The sequence below is a fragment of the Columba livia genome, chromosome 11, assembly GCF_036013475.1.
Source record: "Columba livia isolate bColLiv1 breed racing homer chromosome 11, bColLiv1.pat.W.v2, whole genome shotgun sequence".
NCBI classification, from domain to species: domain Eukaryota; kingdom Metazoa; phylum Chordata; class Aves; order Columbiformes; family Columbidae; genus Columba; species Columba livia.
In genome coordinates, this window is record NC_088612.1 from 17110487 (window position 1) to 17129656 (window position 19170).

The 19170-nt window shown below is 36.8% G+C and overlaps 1 protein-coding gene across 5 annotated transcripts in view; it reads right to left on the bottom strand.

The window, feature by feature from the left end:
• Positions 1–4437: 4437 nt before the first annotated feature.
• The window catches only part of VPS13C (vacuolar protein sorting 13 homolog C), an 89847-nt gene continuing 75114 nt past the window's right edge, over positions 4438–19170 (bottom strand). For 2 of the 5 annotated variants that reach the window (XM_065076150.1, XM_065076146.1), the window contains 6 exons: positions 18934–19057; positions 18108–18222; positions 13153–13244; positions 11796–11919; positions 11453–11536; positions 8137–9741 (listed from right to left, as the gene is read on the bottom strand). In XM_065076150.1, the coding sequence (XP_064932222.1) occupies positions 9640–9741; positions 11453–11536; positions 11796–11919; positions 13153–13244; positions 18108–18222; positions 18934–19057 (641 nt within the window). In that variant the 3' untranslated portion in view covers positions 8137–9639. Of the gene's footprint in view, positions 5360–5460; positions 7638–8136; positions 9742–11452; positions 11537–11795; positions 11920–13152; positions 13245–13893; positions 17268–18107; positions 18223–18933; positions 19058–19170 lie in introns of those variants that run through there. The other 3 variants (XM_065076149.1, XM_065076147.1, XM_065076151.1) reach the window with 3 other exon arrangements.

A 19170-nucleotide genomic window follows, 5' to 3' on the forward strand; every position in this document is an offset into this window, starting at 1 on the left:
AAGCTGAAGAACAGCTAAAGCATAGAAGGCTTGCATAGCTGTCTTCTGAGGAACCAAATACAGGCTGTGTCAAGCATACTAATGTCTACTGGATTGTAATCACACAGAGGTATACACTATAGATATATACCAAGTAGTGAATTTCAGTGCAACTTTTGCTAAGGTGAGAAATATAAGGCTGTCTTCTATTTTGGTGAAGCAAAACAGAGAAAAACCATCATTTGGTGCATTGATGCTTTGATACTGTAAATGATCAAAACAGAGAAGGAAGGTTGTCGATGTGTTGTTGACTTAACTACCATATTGCAGTAACCAAAATCCTAAAGTATATGGATAATCAAGTAGTTTCCCCAAAAGACATAACAGGATAGATAACTTGTGGATACCTTGTGCTTACAGACAGAAACAACCTCTAAAAACTCCAAGTTATCATTCTGATGTACATAAACATGGCACATCAGAAGGGTAAGCACAAAACAAGAGTTCCTTAGGTTCTGATTTGCTGCTACAAAACATTTGGTGACAATCTCACCACTTCTTCCAACTGCTCAGTCCCAACTCTGACAGGTTTCACTGGTGTTAAGCCATGAGTTTCCTGATTTGATAGTTTAATCAACAGTCCGATCTAGTCAACTGAGGGCATGGCACAGAAACAGGAATGAGTAGCTTGGACTGCCTTTGAACTCCACCAAGCAATATTGTCCCTAAATGTTTCACATTGTCACACAATGGCCTGCTCCATGTACCACAGCCCACAGAAGGAATGAAACAAAGAATGAGGCAGACCCATGATGAAAATCAGTGCTTCCTTGCCAGAACTCCAGCACTGGTAAGACTGCCTGCCTAACTGGATTTAATACTACTTTAGTCATATTGTTTAATGCTTATTATTTGCAATCATGGTTCTAAATGGGCTTTCAGCTAAATTATGTATTTGCCAGTTCTCCAAGCTTGCTATGTCCTCAGATTAGGGAGGGCTCCTACATATGCCTCTATGTAGAAAGGCATATAAGAGAATAGATGGTTAGTTCTGGAAATAAAGTTTTATGCTCACCAAAAACCCCAAAACTAATCATGTTAGTAGCCCTGTGAGCACTTCCATGCATTATTATACAATATATATATTTTCAAAGACGTGCATAGAATTCTGAAGACTTGAAACAGCTAACATGCAACATCAAGAATGCATGCCCTTTATACAGGTACTATTTACATTTAAAATTGCAGATATACAAATGGAAAAGAAACAACTATTAGAGGCAGAACATGCTATGAGACATCTACAGAGGAAACTTGAAGAAATCATCCACATATTCTTATCTATAGTGTTATCTCAGACTATGAAAACTTTAAAAAAAACTTCTTATGAGTCAAACATAAATTTTATGATGGTCAAGTTACATTAGGGTTTTCAGTCTTGTGACTATATATCACAGAGCACAAGTACTAGAGTCAGAACATGATTCTGAATGTTCCTGGCCTGTCCAGGTTTTTCCATTCCGCTTTTTATTACCTGTTCTTCCTTTGTTCTAAGCTCCTAAATTCTTCAAATATCCCTAGATTAGTCAGGGAAGTGCCACAGAAATGACTAGGAAGAAATGAGAGATCATCCAGAATTTGTTTCTCGGTATATCTGAAGTGTGTCAGTGCCACCACAGCAAGCTCAGTTTGCCCTTTGTGCCAATACAGACCATGAACCTTCCCCTGGGCTATATACTAACCCAGGACACAAAGTCTAGCAGAATCCCAAGAATAAAAAGACCAAATTGGGAATTAAGGCACAACGTATGTGTTACTTGCTAGCTATCCAGGATATACTAGATGAGACACAGGAAGTCCCAAGGTCTTCTCTTCTCCTGGACAGGATGAGAGCAGCTAAGCAAAGACTAGAAAAGGAACACAGCAGAAATATTGTTGCAAGCACTGCAGTAAGCAAGTGCCTTCCTCTCCTCAGTTCTCAGTCCCTGCCTGCGAGCCCTAGAGCCGCTACAGGGTTAGGAGATTGTGAGGGGTGGCAGGAGGAACTGAGCAGCCCTCAGAGCACTCTATGACTCATAATACTAGACATAACCTGGTTTAAAATGTTTAATTCTGCTACAATGAAGATTGTATTTTCCTCCCATATGCCCTCCCAGTAAGGTTTTCTTTCATTAAATATTTTTGGCCAGTAAAAAGATATGGTCAAATTATTATTTTTAAACATGTAGACAGCCTTATCTACTTTCAGTTTTAGATATTTCTTTCCATAGAATTGGCAACAGGATCTTTATAAAGTAGGAACTGGAAAGGATCCTAAAAGCAGATAAAGGACACTTGCAACCAAGAATACAGACATAAAAAAAAGCCAATGAACTAATACATCTTCAGTTCTCGCATGCTGTAAAGGAACACCCATGATATTCTGCATGCTCCTGTAAGCTCTCAAGTGTAAGAATGGCTCCTACGACAGAACCATAGAAGTTGAGGGAAGACTAGTTCTCTTTAGCACCAGCTCATCATGGGAGTCTCTAAAGCAAGAGAGAGTCATGACCCAAATACAGAATAGTATTGCTTATTTTTTAATTTTTACTTTCTTTGTAAGTATTAGTTTTAAGTAGTTTTTAAGTATTATTTGAAACAGGTTTAATATATACCATAAAGCAATCTCTCCTCTTTAGAAAAATAGGATTTTTAAAATTAACTTTAGCTAAATGGTGCAAAGTATGCAACCCTGTTAAACAGTTCTGACATGGCTTCTTGGGCTGCCTTAGATCTCTCTGAATTGATTAGATACACAGAAGAAAACCAGGACATACCTTATATGCCACTGTCTGTTACACAGCCATCTTCAGATCAATTTCTGCAATCCAACAGTAGTATTAGCAGAATGAGTACTTGAGTGAAAACCACATGGAAAGGCTTTTACTCTAAACCATGACCCACTAAAGAAATCTGTACACATGGAAATACCTATTTCTATAAGACAACATACAAGTAAGAAATAACATGTGAATAATTGTTGTAGTACACTTTTTTCAGCACTTTTAAAACTCCAGGCTTGGATCTACAGTTTGTACAGCTTCTGACAGCCTCTGATTTATAGCCCTATGCTCGGCATTGAGCGTATCAACTACATGATTTCAACAGTATGGGATCCAGGCAGGAGGAGGGTGGGCAGGAAAGCTGTAAGGCAACAGCAGTAACATATAAAGATTCATTCCCCCACCTTGTGGATAACTACTGAAACAACTACTCACAGTAGCATTTCATCATTTGCAACCCAGACACATTCATCTATCAATTTCACACATAGATTTCTGCTATACCCCAGTGAGTCAAACTTAAATAATCATTGCAATTAACTCGAAGTTGCTTGAAATAATATGCTGATCTATTTTTTAAATTCTACAAAAACTTAAGAGAACATATGTTCTTTGGATGCTTATTAACATCAGTAAACAACTACTTAGGGCTGCGATGCTCTATTAAAATGTGAAGAATGTCTTGACAGCATACAGAAAAATGTCAGCTAACAGGGCTTTAAATTTAAAAGTTTCTCCAGGACTGTCACCATGACAAACCTGCTCACACTATTCTACTTTAAAAACAATAGTACAGTTCCTCCCCAATATGCCTGTCAGAATGCCATGATACTGAACTTTCATTTGCTCTTGTTATTTGATTACATACCTCTCAGGACAGGATGAGGTCTAAAGCTGGGTTGCTTAAGGTACTGACTTGAAGATATTTCCTGTGTTGCTTTTAGTGATAATTAACCTGCAACTATCCTACGGGATCAGTTGCAGAAGTCTTTTGGGGCTCCTTAAGAGTATCCTAGTCCAATGTCATAGCTCTTCAAAGGTCAATAGAAAATGTCTTTCGAGCAGGGAAATGGAAAGCACAGCCAGAGGTGAAGACAACAAACACAAGAGGAAGCTTTGTAAATCCGATAGTCCTCACACAACAACTAAGTCAAGGACAGGTTCAGGGCCACACTTACCAGAGCAGAGACAAGGACCTGCACAGATCAGTGATTTACCTATACAGCTTTACTATATGAGAGAAATTAATGTCATACCTGATAGGAAAACATTTCAAACCCCTAGAATTGTGCTCCATTACACAGTGCATAAGCAGTTAGGTTTGTTTTTTTTTTTTAAGGCTTTCTTTTGCATAAGCATTTTTTTCAGAATTACACATCCTTACTGTGCTTACCTTTGATAAACAGGAGAGTCTAGAAACAACGTGGACACACACGAGATGAACACTGGAATTTGAGTGTTGTCGTATTACCAATAAAGAGGATTTTGTGTTCCATTTGCTGACTCCAGTAACGTGTCTGGGAATAGCTCTCTGCCTCCCTAACTGAAATCCAAACAAAAATTTCTTCTTGTTAAAGTTCAACACAGTTACTGTTTGCAAGTAGCACAGTTTCTCTTCCTAACTAGATGAGGTATTTTCCCAGGTAATGATGTAAAAGGAATTTGTAGCAGGATTTCAACATATCAAATTAGCTTTTTACCAATTTTTTACCTCTAAAGTTTGCCACTTTACAGATTTATCACCATCCTGCTGTCACTTTCCTTCACTCCCAACCTACCATGCCAGTATTATTGGGGCTTCTCCTGCCTCACCCCACAATTCCAATGCAATTTGAAGACTAGATTAGGCTAAGTAACAAACAATATAAAATAATTTCAAAGTAGAACTTTACTTGATGACCTGTAGGAAGGGTGAGGATACAATAAACTGTAAAAACTGAATGTTTTAAAATGACACATTCCTTCTGATAGGTCATCTCTTTCCTTCTTACAGCTTTCTCCTTTCATGCTCAAGCTTTCCCCCTTCAGACAAGTCAGGTGACTAGATTAAGCTACCCTCTTAGTTGCTGATAAACTTCTAGAAAACTCCAAAACAGGAGGAAATTGCAGCACAGAGAAAATAGACGCTAAAGTCTGGAGATCTGTATATCTCCACAGATTGTTACTTCGTGATTATGCACATGAGATCCATAATCCAAGGGAAGGGAATTGTATTAGGAGCATTAGTAAACTGAACAATATTCATACACTGGAACAAATTTTATTTTACATCTAGATATCTAATTATCTTTATTTCTTCAATCTGCCTTTCATGCGCTGTGTGGCAATATATGTTTAACTGATAACTGCCCTCTCCCTCAAAAGCATACCCTTGTCCAGGAAATTTTAATAAAGAAACTAAAGTTCTGATTTTTCTGATGGAACTTGAAGTTGGATACGTTGATTCTCAAATCCCTCCACTTGTTTCTATTACGATTTCTCTTGAAGTGGTCAGTCCAGTGGCATCTATACCAAATCAAGTCTTCACACTCAGGTTTGAATAATTGCGACTTTACAAGCTGTTGAAAGAATTATTTTGTCAAACAGATATTAGCTAGTTGCAAAAGGTTTCACAAGTCAGTTTTCACTTGTAAAATGAAATCCTTTATATTTTATTTTTAAATACTCTGAGTGACCCAAGATCCCCTTATATGAATAACCCTTGTTGTCAACCAAAGACTGAGATTAGGATATATATAGTGTAATCACTATGTTACTCTAGTACAACAAAAGCATACTTGTTGGCAGCCAGGAAATAGAAATATTGGTACCTTGACTGTTAAGCTGAATTACTTAATTTTTCCTCTCATTTGACTTCACAATTAACCCCCTCTAAAACTATTTGATCTCTTACTACTAAAACACTCCCTATTCAGTGTCCGTAATAAACCAAATATTCCTCCAGGCTCTGCAATTATTGAGAAAATGGTTAAATATGACGGTGAAACATGTGAAGTTTGACAGGTATAATTTAAATTAACCCAGGAAACAAAAACCCTCTCTTTTGTGGGGGGGAGAGGGAGGCATTTTAGATTTATTGTGAAGGAATCACAGAACAGCCGGGATTGGAAGATATAATCTCTTGAGATTAGCTGACTGTGGCTGAACTAGGCACAGTGGGTTGGTCAGGACCACATTGACTCAGGTTGTTAATATCTACAATGATGGAGATGCCACAATCTGAGTGTTTTTAGGAGTGTTAGGAGTGGTTGGGTGGTATTTGCTTCTTTTAAAAGGTCACTGAAATAGTTTTAAGTTGTTTATTGTAATTCTGTAGATAATGACTGGTAGTACTAAACTTAATGCATAAAGGGTCTTTCTAAGATAAATTCATCAATTTAACCTGAATAAAATCCAGTTAAAATTCCCATTGAAAGAGATGGCAAAATTGCCTCTGAAGAGTTAACAGCAAAATGGACCAAGCTCATGTATTAAATTAAGAAAGAAGCTGACTGTGTTTTCAAAATGCAACATTTCTGAGTGTGAAAACTTACTAGTCTCCAGATCAGACATAAATTCAATAAAAATTAAAGTAAAAAAAAACCTCTCCCAAAAGGCCCACAGTTAAGTGGAATTGATAGCACCTGCCTATGAAAAACCACATATATCCATCATCTATTCCAAAAGTTCTCATGTCTTCCTCTTTTTCTTTTTAACATTAGATGGTTCTAAAATCATAAGCAAAAGCACATTTTTTTTTACATGAAACAGTTTTATTTTATTATAATTTTCTGCTACTGTCCTGTAAAATGGTTACTAGGTTGAGACAGACCTACATTAAGGACACCCTGCTCTCTGCCTAGGAAGCAACTGAGCATGCTGAGAGATGGGGAAGGAGGGCATGACAGAAAGGGACTGAGAAAGTTTCAGAAAGAAGCCTACAGCTCAAGCAAGAGACAGAAAACAGTCACAAGGACTAAACACCCCTCAGGCCTTATTAAAAAAAAAGTGCCAGAGAAACCTATGACAAGCCAGAAATCAATGGAGTAACTGATGCAAAGCAAGGACCCAGGCCCAACCTAAATGCTTGCAGTTGTAATTAACAAGTAAAAAATTCTGGGAATTCATTGTAAGAAAAGGTCTAGTAAGATCTCAGCAGACTGGCCAACTTGTTTGCTCAGTAATAATGAAACTCTAGAGCTTCATAGAAACATAAAATCTTACAGGTATGGGAAATCTCTTGGTTAAATGACAAACAAACAGAAAACCAAACAAAAAACCACCACCAAAACCACTAACAACTACTTTGAAAAAGCTCTTTCATTTTGCATTGTGGTATCTGGTTGGAATTCATCACTGAAGACTGTCTGAAAACCCCAACAATGCCTCATTCCTACAGATCATCTAAACACCATTTCAATCTGTAATGGTTTTTACGCTGGAAGGATGACTAGGGCCTAGACAAGAGACTCTGCTTGTGCCTTAACTCCTTCAGCCAGCACTTCAAGAGGATGCACCAGCTTAAGGAGATGGGCAGAAAGGGAACAGGGAAAAAGAGTTGCCAAAGTCAGAGGCCAAAGCTGAGGTACAACCAGAGAGAATGAAGCAATGCAAAAGGCTGGATAAAAAACAAGAGCAAAGATGGAAGAACTCTTAGTAAAATGGAATGGAACACCTATGGAAAGCACAGGACAAGCACTGGAAACCTATTGGTCTCAAACTTCTGTCTTCACTTAAGCAAAAAAGGCCTTTCTTAGCAAATGATCTTTCATGTCCTCTTGAGTGCTCGATCCAAGTGGTAAAGAAGGTTGTTCATTACTTCTTCAGCGCCAGTTCAAATTCAGTTAGCAACTCAAACTGCAAAGACACGCATTTCAAAATAAACATTTGTTCTAAAGAAACCTACTGCTTCTTCAGACTATTTTAAATTGTACCTGATCACATATAGAGTGAGAAAACAGAGTATTTACTGTTTACAATTCAAGCCAGAAAGTTTACAAATAAGAATGAGGAAGTACAGAAGTGAATCAAGCAGGAGATTGGAGTCAGGAATGTGGCATCAGAACTGGTTTAAGCTCCAATTCTCCACCTGAGAAAAGGCACATGGTACCATCCAAACATGCACACAGAGTGTACTGAAGTGAAATCTATTTCCAGCTATGACTAAAGAGGCAGCACATATACAACTGTCCCTTATATGACAGATGTCAAGCTGGAGGAAACACTGGACTGAAGAAAGTTCTTCTGCAGTATGCTAGTACTCCAATAATTTTTTTCCATGTAGTGCCAGTGATGTGGCAAACCAACAGCATATTAGGTATTGTGGAAGCAACGACACTTAAAACCATAGAGGAAATATAATTGCATATAAAAATTTATTGACTTTTTTTTTTTTTAAATCAAGGGCTTGAAATACATACAACCTAGACAGCTAATTTAATGTTTGAGCAAAGCTTTCTAGAAAATAGGTGATACCACAGAATGAAAGGTTGTACCGCATTTTTCTATTGTAGCAATCCAGCCATATGCACACAATGGCAATAAAATCGTGTCTGCAGATGCTCCATAGAAGTTCTGTGTTTGGCATCTTACTTTCAAATATCTTAAGCTTTCAAATTTTGTTGTGATTATAGGTACAGATTAAGAGTACATGTATAGAATCCACCAGCCTTCAAGTATAAAGAGAGTTTAAAAATCCAGGTATAGTTCTCACAATTGCACTACTTATTGAATAGATCTGTGCAAGAATATTGCCGTTTTAACTCATTAAGGTCATATCTATAGCTATTGAGCTATAGATACAAAATTAAAAATCCCAGAAATCAGTCTTTCCAAGGAAGTGAGTTGGAAAGAGTGAATTTTCATAAGTATTTGCACTTTATATCTTATTTGAGAGCCTAAGACTGACAGCAAGAGCCCTCACCTTACTGATCACTGAACTAAAATCTGTTTGGTCATTTAGTCCTTGACCCAGACAGATACTAATTGATGTGCCCAGCGTAAAGAATTCAACCTGTCTCAGTGAAGTTCATGGGATTACTCATACCATTAAGAGCTAGGCATTTACTCTAAATGTACTTAAATACCTTGCTAAACTGAAGGCTAATAACAGTCTTCAGGAAGAGATAGTGCAAAAAAATATTGTATCAGAAATTACTTTTAGCTTAATGAGATGGCACTCTTCCAGTGAAGTAACTATACACTGAAACATGGCATGCTAATTACTTTGATTTAAGCTTTTGCTATACAATGCTGTGTAAAACCAGTGTGGTGTCCCCTCTTAGAGAAGTCTTTAAGCTACAATACAACCAAAACCATATACACACACTTGACAGGTGAATAATATTTTCCATTTTTAAAGTGCAAATTTTCATTCACATATAATTGACAACATTCCAAAGTAAGGATTTCCAGTAAACAACAGCCTATTTCTTTCACACATATTCATTCTTATGTTGCTCTAGTACAGTATTTTCTAATGCCTAACACTAGAACAACAATTACTACCACCGGTCCGTAAACTGTAAACTTAAAGTGCAAATCAGACAACCACTGTATTTTAGAATACATTTAAAAGAACTCCTGATATGAAAAAGGGCAGAAAAGAAAATTTCAGACAGGTAAACATTCTAGCAAAAGTTGCAATTTTTAACCTTAAATGTGTATTTTAGAAAAATTAACTTGACAGTTTTTGAAGGAGACATAGGTTCTTAAAATAAAGTGTTTATGGCTGTTAACTTTGAAGGAAGTGAGGTTCTCAGGTATCTTTACTTTCTGCACAATGCTTCTATGTTGCTTCTAAACTATTTTAGAGATAAAATTGCATACCAAAGGTCAAACATGACAAATCCTGTCATTATCACGATAGCGTCAGTGGTTTCTTCAACTGCAAAGATGCTTGCTTCACCAGCTTCTGTTGTTTTCTTGTTGCCCGGGCTTCCTGAATAGCGTAACAAATCCTCTGTAAATCAACATATTTAAAGAAAGAACATTTAAGCATGCAATCTGCAGTCTCCTTCCATACAATGCTACTAAAGACAGCTAATGCAACAAACATTACAACCTACTGGGGTAGCTTGGATGGTTTTTCTGACTTTACCTGAGTAATTGCAGCATTTAGTGAAAGCCAAAGTGTTTGAAATGCTTGTGAAGGCTTTTTATCCATGACTTCAATAAAAATAAAACTCATTTATACAACAATGAATACTAAAATAAAGAATAAGTTAAGCTGGATGGACAAATAATATGCATCAGGTGTACCTGAAGTATTTAAAACACTTATGGATTTCTGATAAGTCATGGAGGCTGGGGAAATATTCAGAGCACTGAAAAAGGACAAACCTAAACTCCTTGGTTTGTTTTTCAGGGGAGACAGAAAGAATAAGATTGTCTGTAGTTTCCTTAATCTGATCTTAAAAACATTTCATGCTCATAGAAAGGGCACCACAGAAGTCTTCACAGAAGTAACAATTACTTGTGAAGTGTACTTCGTTTGTGTCTTCCTATCAAACTGATATAGTTTTACAAGTGGGATCTACGCAAAGAAAGGAGAGGCAAAATGAAGAGTAATACTAACAAAATCAAATAAACAAATCCATGGAAGATAAATAGATTGCAACTCAGAACAGAAACAATTATTTTCAATGTATGCATATCAGCATAAACTCTAATGAAAAAGAGAATTATACAAGTACCCTTCTAGTATGGCCTGCATGTTTTGTCCAATGTCCTAGATTTGGACATGACACTAAGATACATACAAACTAAGAGGATTTAAATTATTTAACAAAAAGTGTGATTCGGAAGACATGCTGTATGAAAAAGCTGAAGGAATTTTTTTCTTTATGCAAGAGATAGTAAGGAAATATAGTCTTCCAGGAGCTAAAACAAGTGCCTCAAAAGGACAGCATTTTTTTTCCCAGTCTAACCCATTATTTTATAAGGCTACAATTTCAAGTGTGCTTCCAAGATGCTGAGGATCTAACTGATTTCACTTTTGGTATTGGGGACAACTCCTCTCACCATCTGATACAAAAGTACAATAAGATGCATTGTTTCCTAGGTAAACTTTACAAAGCTGTAAGTTCAGCTTATTTGGGTTAGCTCTGACACCCAACCATCCACAGAACAAAAGCTCCCAAAATAAATCAGCCTCTCCAGCATCAATACAAACAAACATTTAGAGATAGACGGTAGAAAATCCAGGTGGAGGCAAGTTGGGGGGCAGGAGGGAGGGAGGAGGAATCTAAGCAAACCTTTTCACACAAAGTAGACTTATTGGGTTAGTCCAGTGATCTTGAAATAATGAGGAGGCAGCAGAATGCAGAGGTATGTTGAACCCTGGAGACTATAATGAAACTTAACTTTGTAATTTAGGTATCTGAATTATTTTTCTTTACTGAGTTCTATATATAAAACATAAGACTATGCAACTTCAACCTTAAAATTCCATTGCATATACTCTCTTGAATATTTCAGACTATCTTGTCTAATTGTTTTCCTGGTCAAACTCATTTTTCAACATGCAAATACGGCACATGGTCCTCAGGCACAGCAGCCTATTCTATAACGGCTCTCTGAACATTACCACTGTTTTTACATACTGAGTTTCAACAACTGTTCACAATATCAGAAGGAAAGAAGAGGAAAGAAAAAAAAAAAAAAGAATATACCATTGCTGCAGTTTTATCCTGAAGCTGAACTGTCTTGACACTTTCATGACCCGTACTGTCCCTCCTTTGGAACATCTTTTGATCCTGTTGTAGAGGGGAACAAAAAAGTACTTCAGGTGACTCACAAAACAAGAACGCTGATTCTGCTACTGAAATGGCTTGAATGTCAGCTTCAGGTTAGATTTTACTGTGGCCTCTGTCCAACCCAACTCCTACTTTTAAGAAATGTCATGTAAATCCTGTTCTTAGTCCCATAGTTAGCAGTTAGAACCATAAATAAGTTAAGAGCATGTTTGGACCTCTAAATAGTGTTAAATAAAAAAAGTTGACATGCTTTTCTTACCAAAACATTTATTTTTAAAACATTTGCTTCATAGGAAGGACAGGATGTAAAATCTTCAAATAAGTAATCCCACTCCACTGTTAAATGGCCTAAGATTTCCACTTCTTTTACACATATCAGTCTCCTGTTGAGAAGAAAAAGGTAATACTAAGTTTCTCCTGGGGACTAGAACCTTGCCAGGAAAACAAAACGAAGAAAATAAATTTGTTCAAGAAGGTCTTTTCTATGTGGATTAGAACTATCCATTCAGTCACGATGGAACCAAGTTTTCCTAATATATATTCCAAGATAATCCCTTTGTCCTGAAGACAGAGAGATGATCTATGATATGACACAGTATATACAGGCCACCCAGCACCCCAAATCCAAACATTGTTCTAGAACTGGATACTAGAGGGGCTTCAGTTAATTCAACAGAGGTCCTCAGAGCCAGATGAGGCTACTCAAACAGCGACAAATGAGCTGCACAGTGACACCAGCACTACTGCACTGACAGGCGGTCAGGCGCTGCAGCTGCCAGCGAGCTCCAGGGTCAGCGCACTAACACAAAAACTGGTGGAGTTTTGAATGGAGTTAAACTAGAACTTTTACGCATGTGCAGAAGAATCGATATAGAAGAAAAGTGCACATTTATATCAACCTGCAAACAACTAAATCACCTATCATTAAAGCACTTATTCAGTATCTTGAAAAAGCTTGTTCAGCTGCAGCATAAATTTTGATATGTGCTAGACATTATAAAACAAACATGGTGGGATGCCTCCCGGAGTCTCATGATGGATGAGTCTTTCTCATGCATTCAGGCAAGGTGGAAATCAGAAACATTTAGGACACGGAGATCATAGTCCATGTGTTCCTCTTCATTACCTGCATGTGTTTAGCAGGTTTTGAGTCCTCAAACTGCATATTCAATACTAGTAACATTTTGCATTCTAAAAATTGTCTGATGAGTTTAATACTAATTTTCATACTCTTACAAAAACTTTAGACTCCATTCAGAGTATCTGTTAATTAACAAGATTATAAACACATGCATTATCAAAACATTGGTTTGACTACAAACACTTATCACAAGCTAATTTGAAAAAAAGAAACAAAGAGAAAAATATATTCTTTCCCTCCAGTATGATGAAAGGCTTGCTGACCTCAGAGTAGACTGCCTTTCTAAAATTAGTATCTAGTATTGACAGCATCACCACATTACATTTTCCATAAAGGAAACAAAAGAAGTTACGACAACAATCAAGAAGAAAATGGATAAGGAAAGTAGTTGTGCAGAGAACAGCCACCAGGTTAGATGTCTAATCCCCAAGTTGAAACCAAGACAAGCCCTTAGGAAGCCTTCAAAACCTGATACCTATTGGTGACAATAAGGTTTGCTCTTCTGCCTCTTGGAAGTGCACAGTGGTATCGATAGCTCTCTTTTTCCAGTTTTCTGATGTGCAATTTCTGAAACAGAAGTAGAACATAATTTGGGGGCTATAAAAAATGAACTTATAGTGGTGTTTTCAATTAAAAAAAGCGCCTTTTAAGAAGTTACCTCATTGAACAGGTTCTTTAAGGGCAGGCTCTTACAGTGCTCTCACTCCTGAAGCTGAGTCACTGAAAGGTCTGATCTGTTTCACTCAAAAGGTGGAATATTGACACTGCAGTATCAGACTGTTTCCTCAGATTTAATTTCTTCCTGTGCTAACAATTCTTTAGTAATGTTCACTCTGTAACACCCCACACTGCAGACTTGATTCAAACGTGAAAATCCAGCAACATTACCTCTAAAGGCAGCAGCACATGAGCCAGACCCCTAAAAATAAACTACCAAGTTACAAACAGTCAATGCACCTCAAGGTTGGGCTTCTGAAGTGATGACTGGGCATACCTATTCAACATTCAAAAAAATAACGTATCCTTGTAAAGATACATTTCCTTCTATATTTCCATAGCTGGATCTATAAACCTGGTAACATGACAGCAGAAGCTAAACTTATCTGTCTATGGTTGACCACTCAGGCAAAGAACTCCATATTGTTTAAGTAACAAAAGTGGAAAGATCATTAATCAACACACCTTTCATCAGAATCAATTAAAAGAGGCTTCAACATTTATTTATGTTTGCATTTTATTTTCATATAGTTAAAAGTTCAACAAATGTCTTAAATCAGCATCATACATTGCAATCAACCCAAAAAATTCTTTAAGCTCAAAAGTGGATTAAGATTCCCAAGTGATGTGATGTTTTGGAAAACATTTTAATTCAGCATTTTCCAGCAACCAAAAATATAGGGTCCACATCTTCTATAAAAAAATATCACTTTCTGACCATCTTAAAAATTTCTGAGAACTGTAAAACAGATGTGATAGGAAAAAAAAAAGCCACAAAAGACTGCTTATCTCAAAGTCTCTTCAAAACATCAGAAGAAAGATGGCAGCATATGACTAAAATGAAAATATGAACTCACATTTTATACCTGAACCACAGCTACTTTAGCAGCAAGTAAAAATTAAAGACATACAAAACCTACCACCATGTAAGACTGCAACTCTAAGGCTGCTATCCATATTCTGAATCCATTTGCTTGATATGCAGTAATGAGACTTGCCACGTTTTTAAACAGATTTATTCATAAGCATTCTCCTCTATTAAAAACTCAAAGCTTTGGAGAGAAAGCCTGTTTCTTGTAACTTCAGAAACAATCCCAATAGTATTTTTAGATCTTACATGCAGTATGTTACTAAAGTAAGAGCTCCCACTGAGCTCTGTGCCTATGAGATGCAGCATTTCTCAGAGCTGTTCTCAATATACCTGATAGACGTCAGCACAATGGTGGTGGCTTTATGTAAAGAAGGAGCTGCACTTGATGCAAATTACTCCATGATCTGCACACTCTTAAAATTCAGGCATCTTTATCAAAAGCTTGTATTTTTATGAGAACATCAGAGCACTTTGAAGAAGTTCCACTCATTCTTGCTTTGCATGGAAATTAAAGAACCAATGCAAATTTACACAGCAGCACAGCGACTCAACCAGAAATAGAATCTGCAGATTCTCAGAACCGAGGGTAGTATTCCCTCTGCCACGCAACACTGTCTCACCACCATGTCTCAATTATTCAAGAAGTATTCTGCATTCTTTATAAAGCTCCACACTTTAACTGGGAAATGAAACAAAGTAACACCACAAGACACTGAATAATGTACGAACTGCATCATGTCAAACCGTAAGTGCTGGGGTGAGGAGAGTCCTCACCAGAGCAGGCAGCAGTACCTGCATATTAAAAGACTAACAAAGCCAAAGGCTCATTACCTGTTCTAGCAAATCTCATCAACTACAAATGCTCCTCATACAAAGGTTAAAACTCACGAGAATTTTCCTTGGAAAACGGTTCTCCTAAAGTTGCCTCCAATTTGTTCTTCGATTTCTCCAGCTATACACACTATGTACTTATGTTTCACAAAATGCATTCTGTGCTATTAAGCCTCACTGTATGAGTAAAGACATGGCCTGCAAGATGTCAAATCTGACTTCTGAGGTTTTGAACTGACTGAGCAGATTCCGACATAGCCCATATACATTAGAACCACTGCTTGTAGGAAAACACACTGCATGAACAAGTCACACACGTGACCTGATCTACTCTGCCTGGCTACTGTCCCCATTCTGCACAGAAAAGACTACCTTGTCTTTTAAAATGCGCACAATTTTCCTCCTAAGCTGAACTCTAATGCCTGTCGATGTCTAGATTTCACATAAGAGTATTTAAGTGAAACAACTTTTTCTAACCACTGGATAGTATTGAGGCATCCATTCCTTAAGGTAACCTTACAAGGCTTCAACCTCATAAGCATATATTTATTTTAAAGGGACACACACACTATAATTAGCTAAAACAGGGTAAGGATTCTGATTAAACTACTTGTAATATTAGGTCAAAACTGCACCAAAAACAACCCCAGCACTAATACCTATAAGTTGAGGTATTTGAGATTAAAATTGTAAACGCATATAAAGCTGACTTTGACTCATCTTGCTTGTTAAATTTCCTTCAAATACATTGTCCCCCTCTTCCTTGTAATTTACACTAGGAAACAAAACCTTCCCAATACTAACCTTTAGCATAATAATCAAAATCGGTTAGGAAAAAACAAACAAACAAACCAACCAAAACCCACAACACCAACAAAACCAAGAAACCACACCTGAATTCAACTGACTTCTGAAAAGAAGAAACTGTGTTTAGTGAACTATACGGATGATTCATTCTTGGTTGGTATACAATTCCAATCTACACCATTTAGATCCAAGAAAAATACAAATATCAGATGTGCAGGAACTGCATAATATCCAGTTTTCCTTGTTAATTGTACTACCTTTTCCCTTTTGATACATGGAAAAAATAAAGTGCAAAAAAAAAAATCTCACTACATGAAGAAATGTAGTTCTCTTAGCATATCGTGACAACTTAATTTCACTTAATAAGTTATTCATAAAATAAAAATTCACTAAAAGTTTTATTTTAAAAGTAATTTTAAATATAAAAAGCTGACTATTGACCACTAAACTCTGAAAAGGCATTAGCAGCAGACAGATGTCACTGCTCAATGTTTTTTCCATATACAATAGGTAATTCGCTCTGAGGACCGCTTTTTAATTTATGAGATTTTGTATTAGAAATTAGATTTGTGGCATCACTTAATTTATAAATGTATTTTTAATTAATATTTTACATATACGTAAATCCATGTTAACAGCTGAAAATTCACATTTAAGTATGCTGAACAGTAAAGCCCTAAAAGATTCTGTGAATGAAACCAGAGTCAACTGAGCTGGCTACAACTCTTAATTGAGAAAGTTTCATGAAGTAGTAGTAGCAGTAATTTGAAGGGGTAGTGGTTCATCAGATGTACAAATGACAGGCCTATGGCATATTACAGCAACCAAAAATACAAGATTTCTGAGTATTTATATGGAAAAATATTTCTATATTATGAAACTATAAGCATTTTCACTGAAGAAAATTCCATTCAGTATCACTATTTAAATTTTGCACAAGTATCAAAACGTTGCTGTCTCCTGTCTTCCAATATCAGCAGCCTCAGTTCTAAGAGAACGTTTATAAAAGAATGAACTCAGCATCTACCCTACCATGATTTTTTTTCCCAAGTGCCTTCTGTTGTTGCCATTCATACGGAGCTAAGCATCCTTCAAAAAAAACAATATACAGGAAACAAACCCTCCCTGGCTCTCTCACCTTACTAACACACCTAATCTTACTGAAGATGGTTATTTAAGTTTGTTTGTTTCTTTTCATGAAACACTGTTTTATTCAATTGCTACACAGAAGAGACATGAATGAAGGCGAGAGGACATGTTAAATGTGCTCATGCCCTTAATCTAAATGCTTAAGGCAGATAAAAGACCGTAACATAAATAGAAAAGAAATATGGAAAAAGTTTACTCCATTATTCCAGTTCTTGCTGCGTATGCCAGGAGAGAAAGAGAAATAAGAGAAACATTAGAAACAGAATAGGAAATAAATATTAAAAGAACAACATGAAGGAAGTAGCAAATATCAAAGTTTTGGTCTTCAAATGTTAATGTAGACAGTTATTTTACTCAAACTTCTTTTGCAACAAAATAAGCATCTTAAGGTAAGTTTTAGGAATGTGAAAGCTGAAATACAAATTAACTGGATTCTGATTATCTAGGACTTGGCAACCACTGTTAATCATCTTCCATATGTTGGGCACATCCAGATGCAGAAACAGGCTAAATGTCCACAAATGCCTGTAGCTGTGACATAGTGCTATTAAAAGAAATAACAAAAGGTGCTATTTTGAGAATTCACGCAGGTTTTTTCAACTGCTGATACCACATAAAAAGAGTTTCAGTAGTTACATTATATGCCAAACAATTCAAGCTCTATTCATTGTATTTTAAAGTTGCTTAGTTTGTAAACCAGCCTCAGCTTTGTTATTAAGCAAAATATTAGAACTGAGGATCAAAATGTTTTTCTTATTTCCACATATTCAAATCTTAATCCTACTACCTCCTTCCAGAACATGAGATAAGCTGTTACAGAACATAATGCACAGAAGATACATTTAACAGCAATACTGCAGCTGTCTTATTGCATTCAGTTTACTACAAGCACTGGGTCTTCTCTGCCACACAGGTTTGCCTTATGAAATAGGCTGGGCAAATTTTTACTACAGATCACAACTGCCAGAGATCCCTGTCAGGTTTTTTGTAACATAATCCTTTATGGAACCCTGTAGATAAGAGAATTTTAACTGTATTCAAAAAGCAAGTCATACCTCAAATAAATCATAACCCTCAGCTTCCACCCTATTGTATGGCCGGATGATGCCATCTTCATGAATGAAACGTGGAGGACGGAGATTAGATACCTCTTCCGTTGATTCTGCCACCCTGTCAAAGACAGCGGAACAGTATTCTGGTAAGTTTACTACTGTTCTGAGTTCCACCAATTTATCTTTAAAAAGTCACCCTTCATTTGCCACATCCCAGTTACACTTCTTGGGCACCCCACAGAAGCCAAGAGTAAAGATATACTGCTGGTAATAAATTCAAAGTAACATTAGCCAAACAGACAGCTACAGAGTAACTTGGAGTTTACTCCCTACCATGGATAATTTTCTAAGGGTTCTCCTACTTATTAACACACTTTCCAAAGGTCCCTTTTAAAATGAAAGAAGCCCCTGATGTGCACCGCTAACCACATTCCAAACTGAAAAGTGTTTCTCAGAAAATTTCAACAGTCTATGTTTTACATTCAGTTTAAATTATATTTAGATATTTGCTTTCAGCAGTACACAAACCTACCTCAGAAGTAAAATTTACACCATCTTTTAACTGTTTTCTTATCAGGGAGGGAGTAAAAGGAGAAAACAGACAAGTTATCATCTACCTTAACTCCAACACTGGAAGATGAATTCTGAAGAAGTGATTTCCAAAGATCATCAGAAAACACATTCATCACAGGCTACTGGACATCTCTAAGCCCCATATATCCTACTGCATATTGTATTTAACACATATAATTGTGGCACTACTGGACCACTTTACCACCTGATATCCAACATCTGGACAGTACTTCAAAACGTCCTCCTGACACTTTACCTTTGAATTCCCTGGAAGGTGCTGCTTGCCATGTCTATGATGCCACTTGTTGGGCGGGCTACAACTCCTACAAGTCCCTTTCCCACTCCTTTAAAGAATCCAGCTGCACCTTCTTTTTTAGCCCCTTTAAAAGAAAGTGAACAGAAAAAGAAACACTTTTAATGACCTCCTTGAAGCCGTTAACCAAAGAATGAAACCATTACTGCTCCAGGCTGCACTAGAACTGCTTTGTATTGG